Consider the following 21,971-nt stretch of genomic DNA (forward strand, 5'->3'; position numbering starts at 1 on the left):
AAGTACAAGCCCAAAAATCATATGGATGGACAGAATTGGTTGGCAAAACAAGATTGGAAAGAGGTGATTGAAAAAACTGTTGACGGAAAGGTGGAAGTAGTAGAGATTCGCTGGAGGTTGTAGATGCCTCTATCTTTTTAAGTCCTCTTCGTACTCTGGAAGGATGTGAACCAGCCTTACAAGCTTCATGTATTCACATGATCTACATGATAGCATATAAACCAGAATCAAATCTCTTCATATGCTCAGCTGGCATGAACCAAGTTTAAAGCCATTAGATACCAGAAATGAACACACTGCTCTTGATTTACAGATTACAAAAGAATTTCTGTGCACGGTAGCAACCATTCTTAAAAAGAATATGTTTAGCATGTATCCTCAAGCATGCATGATTAGCAGATCAATGGCCAGATTTCTTCAAAGCAAACAGACCTCTACTCAAAGCTCGGCTTCTCTGGATATTTACAACCAGACTCTTGTATGATCACACTGGCGGCATAGTGTGCTGCTCTTACACATTCCTTGATGTCTTTCCCCTGAACCAGCATAGACAAGAAGCCTCCAGCAAATGCATCACCTGGAAAATACAGATGGTTGATCAGATCATATTTCCATTGGACAGTACAAATAGAGGATCTAAAGTAAGTCAAGCACATTGAAGCAAAGTGTCACCATTTCTAGGATTTATGGGATTTACAGGCATTTTTCAGTGTTCTATCAAATTTATTGGATTTTATGGACTTTTGGACAAGCTTTGGGAATGAGAGGCCATCATATATGGGTTGCATGCACCTTGGACATAGGTTATCGGCACAAGTTCACATCATTATTGATGGGTGGAATGACTAAAACTATTAAAGTTATTTAAGTGCTTTTGGATCAGAAGTAGACGCCTATTACAAGAAAAGGAGAATATTAAAAACTATCACCTGTTTTAAATCAAGAAAAGCAACAGCAAAGAAAGGGTCAGCTTACTATAAAAAGAGGATTTGGGGGCTTTGTGCACATCTAGAGTTTGGCCCTTGCAAGAAGGCTGGTCAGCTGCACCCAGGCTTCCCTCATAGCTGGTCGTGGACATTCTGGAGCAGTACAAGTTCCACTACACTTTCATGCGAGCAAAAGCTAAAAGAAAGCTGTTTTAGGGTTTCCCGGGCTGGATATAAGATTTACAGCAACTTCAAAGCTATAAGTGTATCATGCGGACGCTATACGGACTGTACTGTCAGCGACATGGACTATATAAACAAGCCCATACCAAGGCGCAATATCTGAAATCATGGTTGTTCGGCTTCAAAACAACTGTTTTCAAGTGAATTTTGCCTTTTTCGGACATTTTTTAGGCTTTTTCTTCTTTCAAACAAAGTCAAGATTGTGGACAGCTTATGGATTGTTTCTCTTCGCGTGTATGTGTTTAGGAAGATATGTTATCATGGCTATATTGATGGACATTGAAGCTGGGATTTCCATAAGTTGGATGAGTTTATAGGACACCCATGTGGACATCTTCCATGCTTGAAGGAATTCTTTGGATCTACGTGCATCTATGGATTTGTGGATATACTTTTAGGTTATTATATTCAGGATAACATGGTGCTAGACTCATGAAGCACACCCAATACTCCTTGGTAATACAAGGGGAGGGCTCAAATACAAGAAGTAAACTGCTGAATTGACAAGAGACACACAATGAGCCGGAACGGCCGACCCCTCCCTCAAATAAAGTATATTGATCTTGGGAGAATTAAGTACATAGTGTCATGGGCATTTCTGACCAGATTTCCATGCCAATGCATATGAATACAATATTGCAAACAAGTGGTTGTCGTTGTAGACTTGCAATCCACACTACCCTCTCAAGTGCCCATGTTCCCTACCATCTGCTCTCTATTATTCCACCAACACATGGTAGTAACAATCTGCAAGAGAGCGCGTAGGACAAGAGAACACTACACAGGGTATGTGATCTTGTAATCCGGTTCCTCCCTCCTGCTACTTGCTTCCATATTTACCAATTGCAAGTAGAGTCGATGACAACGAAAGTCTTCGCGATGGAAGTTCTTGGAGTGAAGAGATCTTCAATTTGTCGCATTTCTTCACTACAAAAGTCTTCAAGAGGATGAAGGGAACCTAGTGAAAGCTTCCCCTATAGTTAAACTTGAGAAACAAGGACTGAAATTAGGGTTTTCAGCAAAAAGACCAAAAATTACAGCAATAAAGAGAGCTGTTTTGCTGAATTTCAATCATTGGGAGTGTGTAGGAGAGTGACTAGCATCCGGAAACACTCTTGGAAGCTTGAAAATCACCTTAGTAAGCTTGGAAATGGAGTTGGGAAGAAGAATGTGCAAAAAATGCAGCCCTCACATGAAGGAGGCACCAATCTCTAGAGAGAGGAGGAGAGAGGTGGTGAGTTGTCCAGTGTAGGTGGCAGGCAGGTGCTTTGTGGAGCAAGCTAGAGTGGACACATGGCTGGTTACTTTCTTTGTACAAAGGGGACAAGGGCGGTAGACATTGGGTTATGTCCACCTCGAGACGTCAGTGTGTGTGAACACCGAGCTGGTCATAATTTATAGGTGAGTTTTGGTTGCCCAAAACTTAATGAAGTGTGTACACACTCACTCATAAATTAGTGCTAACTCCTAAAGCCAAGTTTATGACCAATACTTACTACCTGTCACATGCCACATAACCATGTCAACACACAGTTTCACACGCACGGTTCGCGTGCAGGCGTCCCCTTATCCAGAACTACACATTGGTCAAGCAAGCATGAAAACAGCATGAAATTTCAATTGCAAGCAAGCACATAAAGATGCTATGCAATGCAGCAGTGGTATGAACAATCCCCGTTCATGAGACTATACCAAAATAGACGTGCTCCAGGCAAGTACACGAGGTACCAGACCCAATGGAACACCAATCCACCAAGCATATTTCCGGGCAAGTACACGGAGGCATAAGTCCCAACGGAAAGCCAAGTCCACAGTAACACATGAGTGGCATCAATCCCCGGCATATACAACTGCCATGGACACCAATCCAATGTACATACATGATAAGAAAGCACGGTTGGACCAATTTGGGTGGCCAAATGGTGACACCAAGTTAGGAGATTTTGAAGGGACGATTTGAGGAAAATTCTCTCTCGCAAGTCAACTACTACTGCAAGTTATGCACAAACTTGGTTCGAAATAGTCATATGACTATTTGCTCATGAAAGAGGGAAGAGAAATCAAACTTTGGATCTCCGGTGTAATCGTCCATACTTCTCTCCTTTAAATCTGAAAACTTGGTTCAATAGTCATATGACTATTTGCTCATGAAAGAGGGAAGAGAAATCCAACTTTGGATCTCCGGCGCAATCGTCCATACTTCTCTCCTTTAAATCTGAAAACTTCCAACTCAGGGTGATTATTGGAGAGCACCTTAAGGTTGTAGTAGTGAGCTAGCGTGCAACATGGTGCAGGAAGCTCATTTGCTATATCATCACTATGTAATTATGTTGCCCAATAAGCCCTAAATTCAGCAAATAAGTGACTATCAGCAGATAAACTTACTCAAGGGACACAAAACAGCAGAGGGCTTCTTCACTTGCTTTTCATAGTGTAGCCTTTTCTTCGTAGACGACACTGTCTTTGAGGTCCCAACTAACATTTCCACAATTTGTGGCTTCTTTCACATACTAGGCCGCCACACATCCCCTTGCCCAATGCTTGCAATGTGGTCAATTAATTCTCTCACGTGCAAGCCCTTCTAGGACTTTCACCTTATTCCTTCAATCAATGCCTTTAGGCATCCCCTTTGGCCTTTCTACCTAAATTGGCCACCTCCCTAAATATGCACACACCACACCCAAACTAGGCAAAAACACCACACAAAGGGAACATGGCAGACGAAAAGCATGGCTGAGAGAGGGAGAGAGAGAGAGACAACCGGCTCCATTTGTATCCACTATCTTCTCTTTCGAGATCTTCACCACAGGAAACTCCAAGGTCTGAACACAGAGACAATCATAAAGAGTCACCATGGGCAGCATATGAATGTGTATGCTCATACTAGCAATCATAACACAGAAACAAGATAACTGTGTATGCTCATACTAGCAATCACAACACAGAAACAAGACAACCACTACCTTCCCATCCTCAGCCACTACAGTAGCATCAGACCCTTGTGTAATGACAGCTATACGTTTGTGAGTCCCACATGCCTTAGGCAAGGCTGCAATCTTCAAGCCGATTTCATTCACATCTTCTGTCTGCACAGGCAGAAGCAGCATTACTACTCTCAAACTATTACTACAAGCAATGGTTTGATTCGAGTTATTATTCCATGCAGTATGTTACCTCCCATCCTTGTACTTTCGCAAAAGTTCTAGCCTCAGTCTCGTTTCCAAAAAGGAAGTCCACATACCTGCACCACAAAAGATAGGACAAAATTCAGTCAGTATTTACTACACAACATTCTAAAGGATCCTGACTCAGTCACAACCATAAACACATCATTTGGTAGGTAGGTTGCTTTTACCTTAGGGCCTCCAGCAATGGTTGTTTAAAAAATTCGCAGATAAAAGGTGCAGACAAATTCATGGCAAACACCTGCATCAAAACAAGAACTAAGACTCCGACAAGATGGTCTTGCCTCAAACCCACTATAACTCAAAACAAAATTTACAACACAGGATCAAAGGACAAACCTTCCCCTTTTCAGCAACATGCTGGGCCACATGCAATATAGATTCCGGGGAAACCGTCAAAAAGAAACCAGCAATGTAAACGAACTTGGCCTTTTCAACTGCAAAATTTGAACTACTTGAAAATATTAAAAGGGAAAAAAAAGGCGGCTTGGGGGGGGGGGGGGGGGGAGGAGGTGGGCGTGGGCGTGGGCGTGGGCATGGGAAGAGACAGAATTAAATGTACTTATAACCGCATCAAAGTGCACACAAAAAATATGCATTACCTAGGGCCCAATTTTCAGGCCTTTTCAAATGCTCAGACTTATAACAGTTTGCTGCCCACAGGTTGGCCACAAGCGACCTAAAATCAGTTCACGTAGACATTTCCCGTCAAGTGGAGTTTTTAGAAAATAAATATTAACATATGAGACTGTATGTTGTTAAGTACAGGTGCACCTTTAATTACGCAGACACACATATATACAATATGGCACGGCCCAAACCCGAATGCAACAAGTTGCAATGGTCACTAGCACAAGATTCTGTATTTGGACAACTACAGAATCACAAAAGAAATCTCAAGAAGTTCCTTCCAGACCTAGCAAGAAACAGGCTTGCAAAAAGGGGGGAGGGAAGTTGGGGAGCCTCTTGGTAAGCAGGGCGGAGCCAAGGATAAGGTGGTCACTGGTCTCTGAGAGTGTAATCTAGACAAAGCATACTCAAGTGTAAAAGCAATTGCACTGCCATCAAACCATCTTCCTTTGAGCTAGGTCCAATTAGTGTACTCAGATCCTAAAGATGGTTGAGCAAATACATTGCTCTTGCAAGAACTGGCTGGGACATGAACAAACATTTCACAAAAAATAAGCTTTGAATTCAATGAAAGGTTCAACAGAGTGAAAACAGCGAGCTTGGCTACATGACAGGAATTTTTAAGACCATAGCATGCCTGTGCTAAGACAGCACTTCCTTTTTTTTTAAAGATCAGATAGATCATCATGACTGCAAGGGCATGACTATAGCACAGGTGGGAGCATGTCACCCTAGCTCAAGAAACTCTGGAGGAGGAATTTGGTGAGAAGACGTAAAAATCCAAGCCAGCAAATAAAGCAAGATGAAGCCTTCACTGTGATTGAACCCTACAAAAGGCTCAAGGTTGTTTAAGAACACGTTTTGAACCCATCCGTCCCACACAAAAAACCACCATACAGAACATTCCATCCTTTACAAAAAATTGTACACCTCATATATAAATGATCTTTCTGGGTGGGAAGCACAAAGCCTTAGAAGTTTCTACACTCTTTCCTAAAGTCTCTTACATTAGTAAGAGGCTTCCTTCTATCTCTATATCAACTAGTTGACCCTTGCCCCTTGGCCTTTGAATACACTTGCAGAGGTGTACCAAACTTCCTGAAAGTTCAGAACTCGTTTGAATCCCCTACTGGCCCATTTTATTCATTCTCTGATAGGAAAGATAAATATAGAAACACCATTCCATATTTCATCTCAAGTTGAGAAACAGCACACTCCCACCGTAAGCTCCTCTTGAAACCTCATCATTCATTCTGTTTCACTCTTGAGATCAACTCACCTTTCTCCTCCATGAACAAGAACGGCACATGTGCCTGTTGGCATCGATTCATGTTCATAGTAGTGCACCTGCCCATACATACAAGGTGCTTCATGCCAAGGACGACTCAGACATAGCTGACAAAGATTTGCAAGAAGTCATGCAAACACAAAGTTCTAGGAAGATGAGGTACATTCACTCCAGAAGATGTCGAACTCTTCAACATCTCCTGTCCAAATTTGTCCTTGCCTATGCAACCCATGTAGCTTGTAGCACCCGGAATTTGCAGCATCCACTGTTCAAAAAGAAGAGACAACCTTGAGGGCAAAAGCAAGGAAAGAATTTCCCACTGTCACTAGCGGAAACTACCTGGGCAACCCTTATTGTATTCTGTGTTGCACCTGTAACAAATCAAATGAGATTTAAATAGAGTCCTCCATTCTCATTTATGTGTTTGTAGAACAATATAGAGAGCACGATCTTCCATACTGATCAGAAACCTACCCCCAGCAATATATTCAACCTCATATTTCTCAGCAAGTTCCTTATACCTGCATTTTGCAAAGTGAGACAAACCTCAGTAGACGAAAGAAATTAGATACTGGAAGCACTAATGCAAGATCAAATCTGCTTTAGTGCTGAAACAAAAGTCCACAATTGTCAAATTCTGAACACAAGATGGTGAATTCGATACCATCAAAGCTTCCTAGACCAACTTCACAAAACCACTAAGACAAGAAAGACAAAGGTTCTAAGCTACACAACATTCTTTTACTAGTGACCACCATCCAAAACCCATCACTTCAACACCCACCCTTGCAAGTCAGTGTAGTAAATTAGATCCTTGTCACGTGCATCCCGCACTTGGATGACATGTGGCCATATCTATACAACATGTGCAGGACCTAGAGTGGTAACTGGCCCCTTGTGAGCCCCGGTTTGGGACGAGTCAGCCAGGGATCACACTTTAGAGTCCATGTTTAGGTGTACACGTCCTGTACATCGTCATGGTCACACGTGCATGTCCCGCACATCAATGCATCACCCTCTGGAATGATGTACAGGTGTACATGGTCAGGTGTGCATGTCCCACACATAAATGTGTCACCCTCTGGAATGATGTAGAGGTGTGCCTGGAACACCATAGTTAGAGGTATCAGGAGTCTTGTTGAATGTATGAGGGCATCTAGGCAAAGGGGCAGCCCTATGGGCCACCCCATAAGGCTTTAAGGCCTTGCTTGCCAGGTGGGCAACCCCTAGGCGCCATGGAGGCCCCCATGCCCAAGCAACCAGCCCATAGGAGGGCTGGTTGGGCAGCAAGCTGGCAGCCTATTGGAGCACACTATACCAGTCGGCCAGCCCATGAGCCACACGTGTAAAAAGCCCTCTGTTTTACTGGTGTTTATTCAAATCGTGGAGCAGCAGAAACAGGCCAACAGCTACTGGAGCAAAACGACCTGCAGTTGTGTGTCCTATTTAAACAATAGGCAGCCTAAGGCATTGTTATCTCATTCTTCTGCAAGTACTTTGAGTCTCCAGGCCAGGACAGCCAAGGGATTGCTCTTTGCAAGGTGGTTGAAGTAGGTCAAGGGCAGAGAGGCTGGGGGACCGGTGGTGGAAGAACTAGATCAAGAACTTTAGCACTTGTGTTGTCAAGGTCCCCTTTGGACCTTTCCCTCATTGGTCTATAAACCTTTGTCTTTGTAAAAAGATAGAAGACCTAGATATATTAGATGATAACTTGGTGTCAAATAATGAGTATATTTTCATAAACTTATCCACCTTCTAGCACGAGTTGTGAGCATTGTTACTTTAGAGGTTGGGGGACCGCTATGTGGTGAAAGAACTCACTCAGCCAAGATATCTCAGTAGAAAGTCACTTCAGTCCAGATATTTTCCAGCCCAAGTCGGTCCTTTTCTACGCATTCAATAAAGCAAATACACCATACATGGTGGGGGGCCCCTCGGATGGTATTTGAGACCCAATCTTGTTGGACTCACACACAAAGGTCAAGTATTAGGGTTAGGGTTTACCGTTTTCTGCAGAGCAGTACACAGAACTTGCAAAGATACAGAGACACTAGGAGTACACAGAGAATGTGTGGAGGTTGAATGTGCTAGTCAACCCCGGCACACTTAACATCCAATATAATATCCAAGTACAAAGGGTATAATAAAGTGTCCCTTCACACTAGATATCCAAGGGAAAAAACTGTCGGGCAGAGAGGGGAGCAGCATCAACACTCACACACACACAAAGAAGCAAGTACACAATCATGTTCACTTGTGAGAGAAAAGGCACGTTACTCAATAATGTTGGTTGTACCCATAGTTGTTGGCGTATGGTCGTGCGGTACGGTGCGGTCCGGTACCATATAGGAATTTACCGTACCATATGAAATTTTGGAATCCGATATGGTAAAGTATGGTTTTTTTTTAACGCTTGTAAATTTATAGATTATCAATTTGAAAGGATAAAGAGCTCAGAGGTGGTTACAAGCCAAAATTCCATTAAAAACAAGTTACAAACAAAAGTACAAAGCATAGTACTAAGGGCGGCTGCCAGCTAGAGCCTAGACCATAAGATTAGTGCAATGCACGCACGCACACACTAGGCGCAAGCAAAAAAGTGAGTACAAAAAAATGGATAAGAGGACTGGAGGCTAGGATCTATATCCTAGGATCTAGATGGAGAAGGCTTCGCCGCATAACTATCGAAGCTCTCGTTGAGATCATCTCTAGGAGAAGAGGGCACCTTCGAGCCCCTACCAAAGTCACCATCGCTAAGGAGGTTGCTGTCCTCGTCAAACTTGGGCTCTCTGACCTCATGTGAGAAGCCAAGGGAGCATCCGCGGGTGTCTACTCGCACTCCTATGCCACTAGTTGTACGCCCACGACGAGTACAAGTAAGTCGTCGATCAACCACCTCAAGCTCCCTATAGATCTCAACATAGATCCTCTCATTCTCCTCATCCTACTCAATACGGACACTCTCAAGAATGTCCCCTGCCATCTTGAATGCATCCACATTCACCTACAATTTACAAATTACATAACCACATTAAGGATTGTACACATATTAGTAAAATACATTGCAAATTGCAATATGACAACTTGACAAGCCTTATACATGCCTTGCTAATTCCATCTTGTGCATGGTACGCACCATGTGAAAGTTAGCACAGCAATACACTAGCCACTATAATTGTCACGTGCTCAAGTGATTGTGCATCTTCGTGTGTATAGGAAGTATGAACTCCACTTCCTCTCACATGCACCCGAAGAGCAATCCTGCGCTAAGAGCCTCACAGCCACCTTTTGGAGGTAGCTATGCACATACCCGAATGTCTCCCACCAAAAGAGAGGCTTCACCATTGATTTCCTCTTCCAGCAAGTGGGAGATGCAAATGCGGCTCCCCCTCTTTGGTTGTTGTAGCTAATGAGTTCCTCCATGAACTTCCCATGATACTCCTCTGGTAATCCTTTCGGCAAGAAAGCATCGCGATCTTGAAGCAACTCCACACCGTTGAAGAGGGCCGGCAATTTGTATGCCGGATGCAAATTGCAATAAGGTGGCTAGACCATGGATAGGTCTTCGCATCTACTTCCACCTCTTCTCCACTATGGCCAAAATATCTTCGCACTTCTCCTCGTCAATGGAAAGACAAGCGCACAACTCTGAAATGGCCTCTCTCATGGCGTGAACGAGGAGGCCCAAGGCGGCTCCCTCCATGTCCGTCATGCAAAACCCTATAGAAGGGTGTGACTGCAATGATGATTAGGCAAAGCCGTTGCATGGCTTTGGTCTCCTCCAATTTTCGCTCATCCCATTCGTTCCACATTGTCGAGACCACCGTTTGGCAAAGGGAAGACTTGACATTGTAAAGCCGCTCCAATAAAAGCCACATGTAGGCAAAGCGTGTAGACGACAACTTCTTCAACTCTAGCTTGCTATGCGCGCGGAACATAGCAAGCACCTTCACCTTTGTTGCGAAGACAATGACAATGGATGAAGCATCCGCCATCACTTCCTTCATCCACATTAACTTGCCCATATTCTCCATGAGCAAGTCAATGCAATGGGAGGCACATGGGATCCACACTATGGAGGGATGGTCCTCAATCAAGCGCCCTATCCGACGGCAATTTGATGCATTCTCGGTGACGACTTGTACCTCGCCTCCATAACTGCTTGTTTAATATGGCGATATATGAAATCGCTAGAGGTCTTCCTCCCTGCCTTTCCGGAATCCACAGCCCACACAAAGTAAGTGCCAAGAGGACAAGAGACGAGTCCGATGATGATACCCCTCTTCTTCCGGTCGCTCCATCCATCGGAGATGATGCTACACCCGTACTTGGCCCATGCCGCTCACACGGGATTGAGAGACCTATCGATTCTCTCCTTCTCTTCATCGAGCCTCTTAGTGAGCATGTTGGAGTAGCCTATGCCCTCCATCCTTCACATGGACCCACATTCACAATGGCGTTGACCATTGTCTTATATTGCTCTACTTAAAGCACATGGAATGAGAGATTGCACTCAATAATGGTGCGTGCAATCTCCACCTCCGATAGGTGTTGGCATTCAAGGAGATGCGAAGACAAAGTAGAGACCCCCCCCCCCAATTGCTTCGGCAAGAGTGGCTTACCTCTTTGGTTACTCGAACCTTTGCCTTTTCGTGGAGGCGGAGGCGAAGGCTTGAGCGCTAGCAAAAGCGGATACGAAGGCGGTGGGGGAGGATATATTCACCTCCAATACCGAAAAGATGACTGTTAGCAGTCATCTCCTGTCTGTATATTTACACCAGGGCCTCTGTTGTGGGTGTGCCGGCCCGATTTAAGTGTTTTCTCATTTTTCCCCACTCTCCATATTTTTTCCTATTTTTCCCCCATTTTATTCTGGTGTGGGAGGCTGTCCTGTGGCTCTTGGCTGATCCAGGGTGGTGGCCGACTGCTTCTGTTGCTCCCCGCCCCTCTCTGTAGCTGGCCGACTTGGTATGTATGCTGGCCGACTGATGTTGCAACAGTCGTGTGACCTACAGAGGGCTGTCGGCTGGTTTTCTACTGGCCGACTGGATCATAGGGGCCATATAAAATGGCCCCTAGCCCCCACACACATTGTATTCGGGTATTTGGGTTTTCTTGTGTATATAGTAGAGTTGCACGCCTCTCTCTCTCCCTCTCTATTGCTGTGTTTTTCTGCAGTGCACTTGCTCTTGTGTTTTCAGATCTTGTCTTCATCTCCGCTGCATATTCTGACATGGTATTAGAGCTCTAGGCTCTTGGAAGATCTTGGGAACTGTGTGAGCAAGAGGGGGGCTGTTTTGTTGCTGATTGGTGGATTGTTTTGGACCGTACGGGAAGAGGAGAAGCAAGAGGAAGGTGGGCTGATTTGCTGGACAGCCACTTGTAGGTTTAGTTCCTCATTTTTCCCACCCACCCACCCTTTTCAGTTACACCCCCGCAATGGCAAATTTACTTGAGATGGTTGAGAAGCACGTGAAGATCCCGACACTCCCCACGTTCCCAATGGACCGTCAGTTGGACGGGAACAACTACGGCATATGGAAGGCAATGATGGAATCTGTTTTGGAGTCTTATGACCTTGCTGATTTCATTGTTGTTGGGGTTCCACGACCGGAGTTAGAGGAAGGGGAGTTACCCTCGATTCAGAAGGAACGTGCAGCACAGGCACAGTTATGGGATCGTGTCAATGCACACCACAGGTAATCAATCATATCAAGCATATGACGCTGGCCAGATGTATTTGGCAGCATTTGGCTTCTCTTTACAACAGGGGATCGCCCATGAAGTGGATCTCCTTGGAAGTACAGATGCGGGTGATGAATCCTGCAAAGAAGTCGACGATGCGGGAGCACATCAACAAGCTGCAGGCTCTGCAGCGGGAAGTTCTCCAGGCTAGGAAAGAGATATCATCGGAGGATATGGCCATAACGTTGCTGTCACATTTTCCCTCTCAGTACTCAACCTTTTACTCTTCGTTGATTACCAGTGGCAGGCTCAGCAACATCACATGGGAGGAGCTTGTGCCCATGGTCTTGGACCAAGAGGAAAGATTCACGAACCCTCCACAGGGCGGAGGTTCGGGGCCTTAACTGGCCAACGGTCGAAAGGCCGTAACAACAAGAGCAAAGGGAAGGCTTCACCGGAGAAGTCTTCTGAGAAGAAGTCCAACTCAGACCGCGAGAAACTGAAGGCAAAGAGGACCTGTAATGATTGTGGCGAGAAAGGCCACTATTGGAGGCAGTGTCCCAAGCGAAGCACCAAGAAGGGTGCAGAATCCTCAACAACCGTGAAGACTCCAGCTTTTGTGCACCTGGAGGTGATGGACACCGATGTTTCATTTTCTTCGTGCAGGGAGGAGGTTGGAGGACTCTCCGCTACGGATACTCGAGAGTGGATTCTAGACAGTGGTGCTTCCAGGCACGTGACTCCTTCCCGTTCGACTTTACAGGATCTCTGCAGGTATTCTAGTCACTTTCTTACTAGGGATACATCCACTATCCCAGTTCACAGTGAGTGCAGGTTGGAGATAGTTCCCGATGGCAGAGGGGGAAAACATTCCTCCTAGGTGTTGTATGTTCCATCACTTGGTTTTCATCTGTTATCAGTGCATCAGTTTTGCAAGACTGGCATACGGGTGGAGTTTGATGGCATTTTGTTGCTCTCCGGGACAAAGCAACAAGCCAGGTAGTTTGGGAAGGCGGAGTGGAGAATGGAGTTTACAACCTTTCAGCACTCTCTCTCCCAGGTCCTCAGTTTTGTGATGAGTGGCACTTTGGTAATGGCCACTTAAGTGTGGATACGCTGCAGGTGCAGGCTTTCCCGTACCAAATGGTGGATAGCTTGCCAGATGATGGCAGCAGTTGGTAGGAACTTTCCAGAACAGATGTTGGTAGTTCTTGTGTTCGTCAGTCAGAGGAAACTTTACAGGTAACCTATGCTCTGATGTCTCGTAGCGTTCGGGACAAAGAAATTACTGTAGTTGAGGAAGTTCTTTCCACGGGGACCCTATCTAAAGGCCAGGCAGGTGACAGTTGATTACTTGCAGAAGGAGGTGGATGTTGCACATTCTCCAGGCTTTGTGGTTCCGGATTCAAAGGGGGTGGTTTACAGGTTTACGAAGGCCTGTGGTCTTCTGCAGGTTTCCAGGACTTGGCATCCCACCGTAACAGTTGTTGATCCTTGTGAGCAGTATGATGCCTCCTTGACTCAAAAGCAAAATGGTTCATTGATTTGGTTGATGCATACCAGATTGGATGGGAGCTTCCTGATGAGGCTATTGAGCCCATGTTTGCAGAGGACTCTTTGGGAGGCAGGATTGCATATCTTGTGGTTTCTGCAACATGCGAAGGATCTTGGACTCTTTTACACAGGAGGGGGATTGATGGATGGAGAGAGACTCCGAAGTTGGAGTGACTCAGTTTGGGGAGGAGAGCCAGACACGAGGATCTTGACATCAGGCTACAGTTTTTCCCTCGGCTCAAAAGCGGGTTCATGGAGCAGTAAGAGGCAGCCAACTATTGCCTTGTCGTCGACAAAGGCAGAGTATTGGGCTGCTTGTGGTGCTGCTTGCGAGGTGGTGAGGTTGCAGAGGTTCCTTAGCGAGATTGGGTTTCCACTGGTGGAACCCATGGTCATCCAGAGGCATTTTGTTCGTGAAAAGATCGTTGCTGAAGACAACTTGCTAGAGTTTCCACTGGTGGAACCCATGGTCATCCAGAGGCATTTTGTTCGTGAAAAGATCGTTGCTGAAGACAACTTGCTAGAGTTCTGTTCGACAGAGGACAGTGCAGTGGACCTCTTCACGAAGTCTCTATCTCACGCTTTGCTCCGGCAGCACTCCAACTCCCTGGGCTTGGTTCCACATCCAGGAGCTAAGAGGGGGTGTTAGCAGTCATCTCCTGTCTGTATATTTACACCAAGGCCTCTATTGTGGGTGTGCCAGTCCGATTTAGGTGTTTTCTCATTTTTCCCCACTCTCCATATTTTTCCCTATTTTTTTTCCATTTTATTTTGGTGTGGGAAGCTGTCCTATGGCTCTTGGCTGATCCAGGTGTGGTGGCCGACTGCTTCTGCTACTCCCGCCCCTCTCTGTAGCTGGCCAACTTGGTTTGTAGCTAGCCGACTTGGTCTGTATGCTGGCCGACTGATGTTGCAGCAGTCGGGTGACCTACAGAGAGCTGTCCGCTGGCTTTCTACTGGCCAATTGGATCATAGGGGCCATATAAAATGGCCCCTAGCCCCTACACACATTGTATTCGGGTATTCGGGTTTTCTTGTGTATATAGTAGAGTTACACGCCTCTCTCTCTTCCTCTCTATTGCTGTGTTTTTCTGCAGTGCACTTGCTCTTGTGTTTTCAGATCTTGTCTTCATCTCCGCTGCATATTCTGACAATGACCTCATCATACGCCAATGAGTTCCTACCACTATCTCAGGCACCCGCTCCACCCCTAATCTTCTTGAACATGTCGTCAGATACACTTTGAGGGTCCTCCCCACCTTTCCGAGATATTGGAGAAGCCTTGTGATGCCGCTTGAATAGTCCACTTACACAACTTGGACTTGTTGGTGGCTTTCTCGAAATGGATAGTGTGCAACTTGAAGACTTCATTCACCTCCTTCACGATTATGATAAGAAGAAGAGAATAGATGGGCTTGCGGCTTGAGAGAGAGAGAGAGAGAGAGAGAGAGAGACTCGTGAGGCTAAGGTCCAAGGTAGAGAGAGAGAGAAAGAAGGTAGAGAGAGAGAGAGAGAGAGAGAGAGAGAGAGAGAGAATGGCTATGGCCATGTATCACGTGCACACCCATCAGGTGTACAAGTGGCATGGCATCATCAAGCATCCATAAACATTAAGCACGACATTTAAGCATTAATCCAAGTATTACTCAGGCATATATCAGCATAAGCATGTGTATGGGGCTGTTTCAGCACCATCTTCAGCACATAAAGTAGTCCACAGCATCTAGGACACTTAATAGCATCAGGTCGTGGGCATTTATGGCAGCCGACGGCAATTTATGGCAGCTGACATCAGTTTAGAGCATTTATTGCAAGTCGTGAAGGAACAGAAGGCTGGCCGACTGCAGTAAAGGTACCGGACCAGCATCATCTCAGCATATAAATAGAAGCGCAGCATATTCAGTTCATCATCTCATCTCTCCTCAGCGTTTCTCATCCATGGAGCAAGGGAGAAGCAGATCAGCAGTTTAGCCAGCATATTCAGCACATAGTTCATCATTCCTACCTCCTACATACAGGGAAGCCGGCACCAAAGTGTGGATCTCAACATTGGAGCAAGGAGCAGTCCTCATCATCAGCATTCAGCCTATCCCTCTCATCCCGAGAAGGATCTTCATCTAGGACAGCATCATAGATCTATTTAGATCTCATTGTAACCCATCCATCTAATATAGCTGCATTGCATTTGTTACGACCCTGTGTTTTTCCATCTAGACAACAAGCAGGTGGACACAGGCATGGGCACGGTCTCAAATCCCCATAGGATCTCCTCGTAGAACGCTCCTGATATAAGACTCGAAACCTGCAAACAAACCAAACAAACATGATGGGGATGCAGGCCTGACTCACCTCCCAACCTTGACAACCGTGGGCAAGCCCACAAGTCTTGGCTGTCCCCACCGAGCCACGAGCTGAGCTAACTAGATGGACATACCAACCAATCTCTACCTCGTGACGTCCCATACCGCCAGGAAGCTACCCTTACGGGCCTCAAGACTGCATCCGGCTTCAGCTGCATAATGCAAGTGCACGTCTGCACTAGATCCAGGCTCCTGACCATAGAGCTCTCACAAAGACATGCGAGATTCTCTATCACTAATGACTAACCTTGGCCACCCTTTTATAGGCTCTTGGCCGGTCATCGGGCATCCACACTTGGGCACCCGCCCGTCCATACTTGGGTGCCCGCCCATTAGTCTATCCCTAACTCAGCTCGTCAATCAGCCTGCCTAGCTCCAAGCTTCCCCAACCTCGAAGCTAGTCTTGTGTGCGTGTAGCATACGGTAGATACGCACTGTGCACATGACATACTCCCCTTCCTCTAAGAGCTTACTCCTAAGCTCACTAAAAAGCCAGGGTAATCTCTCTGAAGAGTAGCCAAAGTCTCCCATGTAACATCCTCCTCAACACGATCCTTCCACTTGATCTTGTATTCCGTGATAAGCGTATTACGCAATCTTCTTTCACGAAATCCAAGAATCTTTTCAGGTTCGTGTGGAACAAATGTCATGTCCTCGACATCTATGATTTCTTGAGGAGTAACTAACTGGTCTGTTCCACCCAGTACTTAAGTCTACTGACATGAAATACAGGATGAACTTTCACATGAGAAGGCAAATCCAATTCGTATGCAACTGAACCAATCCGTCGTGTGATACGAAATGGTCCATAGTATCTAGGGGATAATTTCGGAGATCGACTTGTCCGTAAAGTCTCAGAATCTTTCGGAACTCGCAAATACACCATCGTGTCTTCAGAGAACTCTCTGGGTGAACGATGTCTATTAGAATAAAATCTGTCTCGGTCTTGAGCACTTCTAATAGATTCCTTCGCAACTTGTAACATTTCTTGCATATCTTGCAAAAATTACATGCTGCAACATGCTGAAGTCCTGAGAATCCCACTGTAACAGGTGATCTAGGTTGAAAACCATACATAAGCATGAAAGGACTAAAACCTGTACTCGTATGCTTAGTACTGTTATATGCAAATTCTAACATAGGAAGATAATCCTCCAATGAACTTTGTCTTTTGGATACATATGCTCGAAGCATATCCTCCAAAATCTGATTAACTCTTTCAATCTAGCCATCAGATTGAGGATGATCTGAGGAACTCAAATTCAAAGTAATTTCCACCTTCTCAAAAACAAGTTTCCAAAAATCACTTGTAAACTTAGAGTCCCTATCATCGACTATGTCCTGCGGTAACCCGTACAGTCTAAACAATTGCTCGATAAACTGCCTTGCTAATTGCGTAGCTGTAATGGTCTTCCGGGTTGGTAAAAATCTAGCCATTTTTATCAAGCGATCTACCACAACCCAAATAGAATCGTAGCCTTGATGTGTTCTTGCAATCCGGTAATAAAATCCATGAAAATACTTTCCCATTTATTACTTGGGATTTGCAAAGGATGCAACAACCCAACCTGTCTAAAGCGTTCAGCTTTATTTGCTTGACAAACTTGACACTTGAGAACATAATCTTCTACATACCCTTTCATCTTTGGCCAATAAAAAGTGTGTTTCACTAACGATAATGTCCTGTGTACCCCAGCGTGTCCAGCAGAAGGGGCGTCGTCCTTAAGAATCTTGGACCTAATGTCCGGAATCTGTGGTACACAAATTTTGTCATTACGGAATAGTAAACCATTCCGAATCATCCACTGGCCTCCTGCAGCCTGAATGGTAGGCTGCTCAATCATCGAGTCTTGGTCAATCAATGAGCTCTCTCCTGGATCTTCTGCCCAAAATGTACCAAAATAACTATCAGTCCTGCAAAGCCCTCTCAATGACTGAAATAAGTCGGTAGAAATCTCAGTGAACGACAAAGTATTCACCTCTCTAATTCGACTAAGCGCATCTGCAACACTATTCATGGACCCTTTTCTTGCCGACCCGCAGGTAGGCGTACCTCATAGGTATGATCGCTGGGTGTTGTATCAAGACCCAATTTCTGCACAAGTTTATAATTAACAAAGTTGTGTGAGCTGCCAGGGTCTAGAAGAATGTGGATTCTATGGCCGTTCACTTCTCCATAAACTCGGAGAAGATCATGCAAGCCAAAAACTTTAGAGTTGAACAGACAATCAGAACATGTACTAGGGCGAGAAAGTACAGTAACTGACGTACCTATCAAAAATAACTAATTAGCTGCCTTTGGCTTGGGTCCTGCGTTGGTCTTTGCACCCTTTTGCTTCGGACACTCGTAACACATATGTCCTTTTTCTTCGCAGATGAAGCAACGTCCCTCCTTCTTGAGCTTCAAAGCCTTAAGGAGACATTTCTTCTTCGCTGGTGTCGAAGTTGAATTCTTCGAAGGTTGGTCCGAAGACTTTCCTTCAGTCGTGCTAGCCATTGGTGCGGAGAACTTCCTTTTGTGCTTGTTCCCCTGCTCGATAACAGGTTTAGACTTAGAAGAGACCATTGTATCATCATAGATACGAGCGGAATGAATGGCCTCGTCCAAAGTTTGGCATTTGTTGTTTTTAATTTGTAAACGGTATGAGTCGGGTGAACCGGCTACGAAGAAACCCAAGAGTTGTGGAATCCATCTTCGTAGCTTTCATCTGCAAGTCTCTAAATTTCTGGAGATAGACCTCATAAGTGAGGTTCTACGAGGTCATGGTCAAAGTAGTAAACCGGGCAACAACATCATAGTCATCCTACCGTTCAGACTTCAGTCTTGCAAGTTGCTAAGTAGTAAGTAACAAGTTGTAACTTGTTTTGTAATGAAATTTTTCATTGTTCAAACTTCATGCTGCTTGCAAAGTGCTATGTCAGTGACCAGTGTGTACTTTGTAAATTGTTACAACTTACATGTAGGCTTCAAACTGCTGTTTCCATGTATTCTATGCATTCGGTGTTATTTTTACATTTTTTATGTAGTATATATTTGAAATTTTGTACATGGAAAAACCTATAGGTAGGAAACTTGTAGGAACTTTGGGCGGATTTTACGAAACCTATTTGAAACTCATTTGAAACTTTTAGGAAACCTGTTTCAAACAACCCTCCTATGGACATCCCTGGGATGTAGTGTTGAGAGTCGAGACAGCATGCTGAGAGACAACCCCGGCTCTGACAAGACACCTAACAGAGAGCCATCACAGTTTTCTTTGGGATACACATATCCACATCGGAATCCACTGCCCACAAGAGTTCCTCGACTATGACATCAAAGCGCACCACTAGTACCCATGCTCCAACTCCACGCCCCAGAGGAGTTCTTAGTGAGCGAGCTTGATCCATTCTACGAGCCACACGTCTCCGACCCAGAGCATCAGAGCATCAGAGCATCAGGTGCCTCCACCACACAATTCGTGAGGTTCTCCGCCAACATGACACGCTCCCATCACTGAGGCCCAACATTCACTCCACTATCAGATCGGTTCTGGATGAGGCGGGTATCGTCATTAGCTGATCGCAGCATTACACAGGATCATCTGTTGATCACATGTACTGTCCGATGTTTTCATTTTACTTTTTCTTTCAGTTTTCCATGGCTTAGTATATCCATGGTACCATTGTATTACGTTTGATCTCATAAGCCCTTGGGGTCTTCCGTAGACATTAATCTCTCTCTCTCTCTCTCTCTCTCTCTCTCTCTCTCTCTCTCTCTCTCTCTCGCATCATGAGTGCTAAAGAGTAGATGCAAGTTCATGCATTAAAATATGTCTGTATCAGACAAATCTTCATAGATAGACCATAGATAAGATGTCTGGAACATGACCTTTAATAAAAAGCTGCAACTGTGTGGGCAGCAAACTGGGTTATCCCACTAGGTATGGTGTCAAGGCCTCAACTTCTGCTGCATTGTCTGCCCTGGACTGTGGATTAGAAATCCACTGAGTTTTTTTCCAGGTCTGCCACGAGACATGTCCAGCACCCTTTCGTAACCCCAGTATAAGCAATAGCTTGTGTTTTTTGCAGACCAAAATGGGGCTTTCATAAGAAATTGATTCATTTATATGCCAAAAAAATAGATGAAAAGTTATGTGGTTATCCATCCCTCCAAGGTCAAAGTTCTGTGCATGGACAAAATCTTTCTTTTCATGGTCGCTCCTTTTGATGTCCTTCAGAATTTCTGCATGTACAGACATTCAGCCACCCACTAGCCATAGCCACAAGGTGTGTCATATGGAAATTCTAGAATCAGGAAGACCACATGAAAGCACACCAGAATGCAGACAGATTATTGCAATGGTTAAGTGATCTGCCTTTCTACCAAAAGCCATACAGACTTACAAATGTCACAAGCCCAGAACCAAAAGAACTAAAGGACAGAACCCAGAGCCAGAGGAGCCCCAAAAAAAAAAAAAGGAATAAAGATTCGGCAGAAATGAGACATACATGGGAAAATGCTTTTCTTCAGCCAGAATAGCATTATTCAGCTTCACATCGTATCTGCATCCAAGCCATAAAATCGCATGTGAGCATTTTTGCAAAGTTAAACGTTTTCAATCACATACTAAAACTCAAATTACATGTTTTCAACATTGGTGGCACAGATGAAATGCTAGATACATATATCTGAGGCTGAAGTGTATTTTTCCAACAAGTCTCAAGTATAAAGCGTGAAAGAGTGTTGACGCCACATTGCTCATGGATCCCGAGCTATGCTATTCAGATCTGGGACGAAATGTGTTTTCACAGCAGAACAAAGGGGATCTTACACAGCTTCAACACCACATTGATTCCAGGAAGGCTTCAATGTTCAAATTGTCGCGAAAACTGATGCTATGAGAAGGGTTCGTCATAGGCATACGCAATGAGAGAGATTCTGCGAGAAGATTTCGCCATACAGGCAGGACGCGGGAAAGGGCATAGGAATACATGGAAAACGCAGACAGCAGGAAGACAAAGAGAACTACTCACTTGTCGAGAAAGGAGGGCGCGACCACAGCCGAGATATCGAGGAGAGGGTTCCCCATGCCCAGGAGGACGCCTTCGAGCTCAGAACAGGGCGCCATAGCTGCAGCGCTCGAGCTCCTGGCGATGGTGAAGACAAAGATGCCCTGCAGAAGAGTTGAAGCAGGCCTTCCGCCTGTTCTTCTGCAACTGTCTAGTTGCGCCTTTAAGCCCAAAACCCTTTTAGTCCAATAAATTGCCCTCATCGCCACCACTCACTTAAACCCATCACCTACCGAAACATTTTTACCCCCCCACACACACACACTTCCCCTTTTTTCAACTATATTTTTCTTCCTTATCACCTACCATATGACTTGCAAGCTCCACCTACACCATGATGAACAAGTTCCTAGATGAAAAAATTACACGATCAAACCAAGGTGTCACGCTCGTAATAAGGCGTGCACACCACACACAAGCCAGTATTACACTTAGAGGAATTCTGTGTGTGTTGAGGGGGGAAATAACAGAAGCTATGGAGTGCTTTGCTTCAACTTGCGTGCTTACAAAGGGTTCCAAAGGACAAAAAGGGTTCAAAAGTAGCCTCATGGTGGGGGTTGAACAATAGAAGCTATGGAGTGCTTTGCTTCAACTTGCTTGCTTACAAAGGGTTTCCTATGTCTTAAAAAGTTCAAAAGAAGCCTCATTGTGGGCCATGGAAGTGAGGGGTAGGAGCAAGCAAGCTTCCAAAGTTATGTATAAGGTCTCTCAACCATACCTATGTCAAAATCAAGCATTACCCTCTCTATAGAGACCATCTCTTTAAAAGTTGTTTTCTATATCTTACCTTTCTAAAAAGGACCGTTAAGGGTTGGTCCACTAGAAATCAATCCATTCAAACTAGAAAAGTAGTGGTACCACACTTTAAACCATGATAATCCATGCTTCCAACTAATAATACACATTAAAAAGAATTTGTTGTCCACACTATAGTTTTGGTCAAAGAATGGAGGGAAGCATGTGAATGAGGATGATCCTACACAAGTAAAACCCATGATAATTCATGCTTCCAACTAACATAGCAAATTTAAAAATCATTCATTTTTGT

The 21,971-nt window shown here is 44.8% G+C and overlaps 1 protein-coding gene across 1 annotated transcript; it reads right to left on the reverse strand.

Annotated features, from left to right (window-relative positions):
• Positions 1–279: 279 nt before the first annotated feature.
• LOC147630798 (adenosine kinase 2-like) lies at positions 280–21,395 on the reverse strand. Its single transcript, XM_086810782.1, has 13 exons — positions 20,888–21,395; positions 20,363–20,416; positions 6,747–6,793; positions 6,612–6,643; positions 6,436–6,537; positions 6,264–6,331; positions 4,957–5,033; positions 4,694–4,791; positions 4,525–4,595; positions 4,344–4,410; positions 4,133–4,255; positions 3,931–3,991; positions 280–577 (listed from the first exon to the last, which is right to left on the reverse strand). Exons 1-13 carry the CDS (start codon positions 21,124–21,126, stop codon positions 435–437), a joined length of 1,182 nt encoding a protein of 393 aa, XP_086666908.1. The 5' UTR covers positions 21,127–21,395; the 3' UTR covers positions 280–434.
• Positions 21,396–21,971: the final 576 nt, after the last annotated feature.

This window comes from Cibotium barometz, chromosome 16 (assembly GCF_041138505.1).
Source record: "Cibotium barometz isolate CiBa-2024 chromosome 16, ASM4113850v1, whole genome shotgun sequence".
NCBI classification, from domain to species: Eukaryota; Viridiplantae; Streptophyta; class Polypodiopsida; order Cyatheales; family Cibotiaceae; genus Cibotium; species Cibotium barometz.